This window comes from Osmerus eperlanus, unplaced genomic scaffold (assembly GCF_963692335.1).
Source record: "Osmerus eperlanus unplaced genomic scaffold, fOsmEpe2.1 SCAFFOLD_359, whole genome shotgun sequence".
NCBI classification, from domain to species: domain Eukaryota; kingdom Metazoa; phylum Chordata; class Actinopteri; order Osmeriformes; family Osmeridae; genus Osmerus; species Osmerus eperlanus.
In genome coordinates this window covers 1-4,834 of record NW_026911819.1, presented here as the reverse complement: position 1 = coordinate 4,834, position 4,834 = coordinate 1, and the positions used below count along the sequence as shown (strand labels likewise).

The window sequence follows — 4,834 nt, the reverse complement described above, 5'->3', positions numbered from 1 at the left end:
GTACAGTATAGCACCCTCTCTTCCTCAGGGTACAGTATAGCACCCTCTCTTCCTCAGGGTACAGTATAGCACCCTCTCTTCCTCAGGGTACAGTATAGCACCCTCTCTTCCTCAGGGTACAGTATAGCACCCTCTCTTCCTCAGGGTACAGTATAGCACCCTCTCTTCCTCAGGGTACAGTATAGCACCCTCTCTTCCTCAGGGTAAGTGTGTTCTTCCCTCCCCCAAGGAGAGTGCCCCCAGCCCGCAGTCATGGACGAGATGGACCTGCCCCAGATGAAGAAGGAGGTGGAGAGCCTGAAGTACCAGCTGGCCTTCAAGAGAGAGAAGTCCTCCAAAACAGTGACAGAGTGAGTGGACTGCTTCAACATTGATCTGACCTCTGACCCCTGACCTCCTTGTAGGGGTCATTCCTAGTTTGAACCGACGGTATAAGAACCATCCAACTCTCAGATGTTGCACCAAGCTGTTTCTGAGTGACGATCTACTAGGGATGCACCGGTTAGAGATGTCCCAGAGATGTCAGAACATCCGTGGTCTGTATTGACATCAGCCATTTATGTTATGTGAACATTGGCTATAGATCGGTCAATCATTTTTTTGTTGGTATATCCCTAGTATCTACCTCAAAATGGAAATATAACCATTTCAATGTACCAAACATAAATGAATCCTAATACACATGAATCCTACACGAACACGAACCCAACATACACATGAATCCTACACGAACACGAACCCAACATACACATGAATCCTACACGAACACGAACCCAACATACACATGAATCCTACACGAACACGAATCATACACATGAATCCTACATACAAATGAATCCCACACAAATATGCCAACTACACAAACTCAAATCCCAAAGTCTCAAACGAATCCCCAAAGGCATTATGTGCAAAGTGGTAAACAGACTGTACCAGTTCCACTGTCGCGTCACCGTCAGAAAGCATCAAGGTGCTGATTGGTGGAATTCCCTGACCATGCAGAGTAATTATAGGTTGAGCTCTGGGACCCCCCCGTCTGTAATGAGGTGGTACGCCCTGGCCTCCCTTGGGACACCGCCACATGGAGTGCGTGAGAGAGACAGAGAAAAAGACAGAATGTACAGGGTGTGTGTGTGTGTCGCTAGCTTCTCGTTAGTGTAGCTGGTAGTGCTGTGTGTGCCTGCCGACGACTAGCTGTGTGTGCATGTGTGTGAGTGTGTGAGTGTGTGCAGTGTGTGTGTGTGTGCATGTGTGTGAGTGTGTGAGTGTGTGCAGTGTGTGTGTGTGTGTGAGTGTGTGAGTGTGTGTGTGTGCAGCGGTGTGTGAGTGTGTGTGAGTGTGTGAGTGTGTGAGTGTGTGTGTGTGCAGCGGTGTGTGAGTGTGTGTGTGGTGCTGGCTCCTGCCCCAATGTCCCTGCCGGCTCCTGCTTCTCCAGGGACAGATGTAAGGCAGGGTAGAACATGCGGTTAAAAGGACAGCAGTTCCTTCAGGCCCCAAATGGCCTCTGAGAGAAACAAACTGCTTCTAATGGGGCAGACAGCGCAGGGCAGGGCAGACAACGCAGGGCAGCCAGCTGGCAGCGCAGGGCAGCCAGCGCAGAGCAGCAGACACGCATGTCTTCTGCCTGCCCTGCGTTGTCTGCCTGCCCTGCCCTGCACTGGCTGCCCTGCACTGGCTGCCCTGCACTGGCTGCCCTGCACTGGCTGCCCTGCACTGGCTGCCCTGCACTGGCTGCCCTGCACTGGCTGCTGGACACGTGGAGCTCTGTGCATGTAGTAGTTACAGTGTTGTCAATGCTGTGTTCTGTCATGTACATTCAGGACCTTCACAAGCCCTTTAACAGCCTTTTCCTCCCCCTCCCCCTCCCCCCTCCCCCTCCCTCTCCCTCTCCCCCTCCCCCTCCCTCTCCCCCCTCCCTCTCCCTCTCCAGTCTGGTGAAGTGGATTGAGGAAGGTGTTCCCGAGGACCCCTTCCTGAACCCAGAGCTGATGAAGAACAACCCCTGGGTGGAGAAAGGAAAGTGTCTCCTGCTCTAGAGGAGCTCCCTCCTGCTGTGACCCCTGACCCCTGACCCCTCACCCCTCTGCCTGCCAGGGCGCGGCAGGACAGTGCCCCTATTTCACCGTGAATGTACAACAGCTAACGTGCCCCCCACCCCCCCACCCCCCCGCACACTAGCACTATATAAACTCCATAAGGCTGGACACTGACAGCTCTGCCATTGCAATGCATCACTGATATGATACTACTTGTTTGTAAATGTAAATGGTATATTTATGCAGCCGCCAGCCACATGCTTCCATTGCTTTGCGTTTCTCCAGCGTGCGTCGTGGGTCGAAGATGCAGCCTGGCTTGTGGTCACGAGGGCGGGGCTCTGTGCTCGTGGTTACGAGGGCGGGGCTCTGGGCTCGTGGTCACGAGGGCGGGGCTCTGGGTTTGAGACAGATGGTGCTCATTGGTCAGACAGCTTCTCTGGTGTGTCTGGGTGTCACCTCATCCGCTACACTCTGTTACAAAAACATTGTATGCCTACAGGCAACACACACTGGCACAAACACACACCCACACACTCACAACAAACCCACATTCACACACTTATCAACGCACACACCTAGACACCTATGAACACACACAAACACACACTACAAACACGCACCCACTCATCTGACACATGTACAGACGACAACCCCCACCCCGCCCTTTAACTTATTAAATTATTCGATCCTATTTTATTTATTTATTTATTTATTGATACCTCTTTCATGGGCGGTGCTGACTCTTCGGGCGGCCATGTTGTTTTCTATGTCTGCACCTCCTCTTCCTCCTGAAAAAAAAGGAAAAAAAACATGTTCTCCACCTAGCCAGTTCACCATCTTATACTGCCTTGTACACAGTTTCCTTAAAGAGAATGTAAATGTGTGGCATGAGATTAGACTATATCACCATTGACCACCCCTTTGGCCTGTGTGTGTGTGTGCGTGTGTGTGTGTGAGAGGTGGGTTTCTGGGTGAAAGGTCACACACACGCACACTCAGGGCAAGGTCAAAGGTCAGATCAATAGCACACTGTCTACTGAGGAGGTGTGCGGCTCAAGGCAAGGATGCGGGTGTGTTTATTACTACAGTAACTTTACTAGTCTGGTTTGTTTTATATACAGTACGTATGTATATTATTTAAAAAGTTGTCTAATTATCTAGCAATGTACCTGTGGGACTGCTCTGAGAAAATATGCATCAGATCAAGTACTAGTTTAATGATGATGAGCAATAAATAAGTGATCATTTTTTATTGAATGTTTTACAACAACAAAAAACATTTATCTTATTGAATAAAGTAGAGGATTTTTAGACAGCTTTTGGGTCTTTTGTTTGTGTATGTGCTGTCTTCCTCTAGTTCCCTACAGAGTTGTGAGGTCACACCATCCTTCTCTCCATCGCTTGCACGACCACAGACAGGGCGACCGAGGGGGGAGGAGGGGTGAGGAGGGGCGACCGAGGGGTGAGGAGGGGCAAGCGAGGGGTGAGGAGGGGTGAGGAGGGGTGAGGATGGGGTGAGGAGGGGCAAGCGAGGGGTGAAGAGGGGTGAGGAGGGATGAGGAGGGGCAAGCGAAGGGTGAGGAGGGGTGAGGAGGGGTAAGCGAGGGGTGAGGAGGCGTGAGGAGGGGTGAGGAGGGATGAGGAGGGGCAAGCGAGGGGTGAGGAGGGGTGAGGAGGGGTGAGGAGGGGCAAGCGAGGGGCAAGCGAGGGGTGAGGAGGGGTGAGGAGGGGTGAGAAGGGGCAAGCGAGGGGTGAGGACGGGTGAGGAGGGGTGAGGAGGGGTGAGGAGGGGTGAGGAGGGTGAGGAGGGGGTGAGGAGGGGTGAGGAGGGGCAAGCGAGGGGTGAGGAGGGGTGAGGAGGGGCAAGCGAGGGGTGAGGAGGGGTGAGGAGGGGGTGAGGAGGGGCAAGCGAGGGGTGAGGAGGGGTGAGGAGGGGTGAGGAGGGGGTGAGGAGGGGCAAGCGACGGGTGAGGAAGGGGCGAGGAGGGGTGAGGAGGGGTGAGGAGGGGTGAGGAGGGGCAAGCGAGGGGTGAAGAGGGGCAAGCGAGGGGTGAGGAGGGGTGAGGAGGGGTGAGGAGGGGCAAGCGAGGGGTGAGGAGGGGAGAGGAGGGGTGAGGAGGGGTGAGGAGGGGCAAGCGAGGGGTGAGGAGGGGTGAGGAGGGGTGAGGAGGGGCGACCGAGGGGTGAGGAGGGGCAAGCGAGGGGTGAGGAGGGTGAGGAGGGGTGAGGAGGGGTGAGGAGGGGTGAGGAGGGGCAAGCGAGGGGTGAGGAGGGGCAAGCGAGGGGTGAGGAGGGGTGAGGAGGGGTGAGGAGGGGTGAGGAGGAGAGACTGGGCTGGAGAAAAAGAGGGAGCCATGCAGCCAAGAACACACACACACACACAGGCAGACACACACACACACACACAGGCAGACAGACACACAGGCAGACAGACACACACACACACACACCACAGGAAGACACACACACACACAGGCAGACAGACACACAGGCAGACAGACACACACACACACACACACACAGGAAGACACACACACACACACACACAGGCAGACAGACACACAGGCAGACAGACACACACACACACACAGGCAGACAGGCAGACAGACACACACACACACACAGGAAGACACACACACAGGCAGACAGACACACACACACAGGCAGATGTTTGGGATACCCAGAACCACCTGCAGGGAAAAACTGCGTTCCAAACTATTCCTCCTTCTCTTCTCCTCCCTCAGAGTCTTTTAAATAATAGAAGTAGGAGAAAAGTAAAAGGGCGTCACCTCTCTCTTCCA

General features: G+C 54.0%; 1 protein-coding gene across 1 annotated transcript; it reads left to right on the top strand.

The window, feature by feature from the left end:
* Positions 1–242: 242 nt before the first annotated feature.
* gng13b (guanine nucleotide binding protein (G protein), gamma 13b) lies at positions 243–3,348 on the top strand. The gene is made up of 2 exons (XM_062455986.1): positions 243–350; positions 1,928–3,348. The coding sequence occupies exons 1-2, from the start codon at positions 253–255 to the stop codon at positions 2,031–2,033; spliced, it is 204 nt and encodes a 67-aa protein (XP_062311970.1). The 5' UTR covers positions 243–252; the 3' UTR covers positions 2,034–3,348.
* The last annotated feature ends 1,486 nt before the right edge of the window (positions 3,349–4,834 follow it).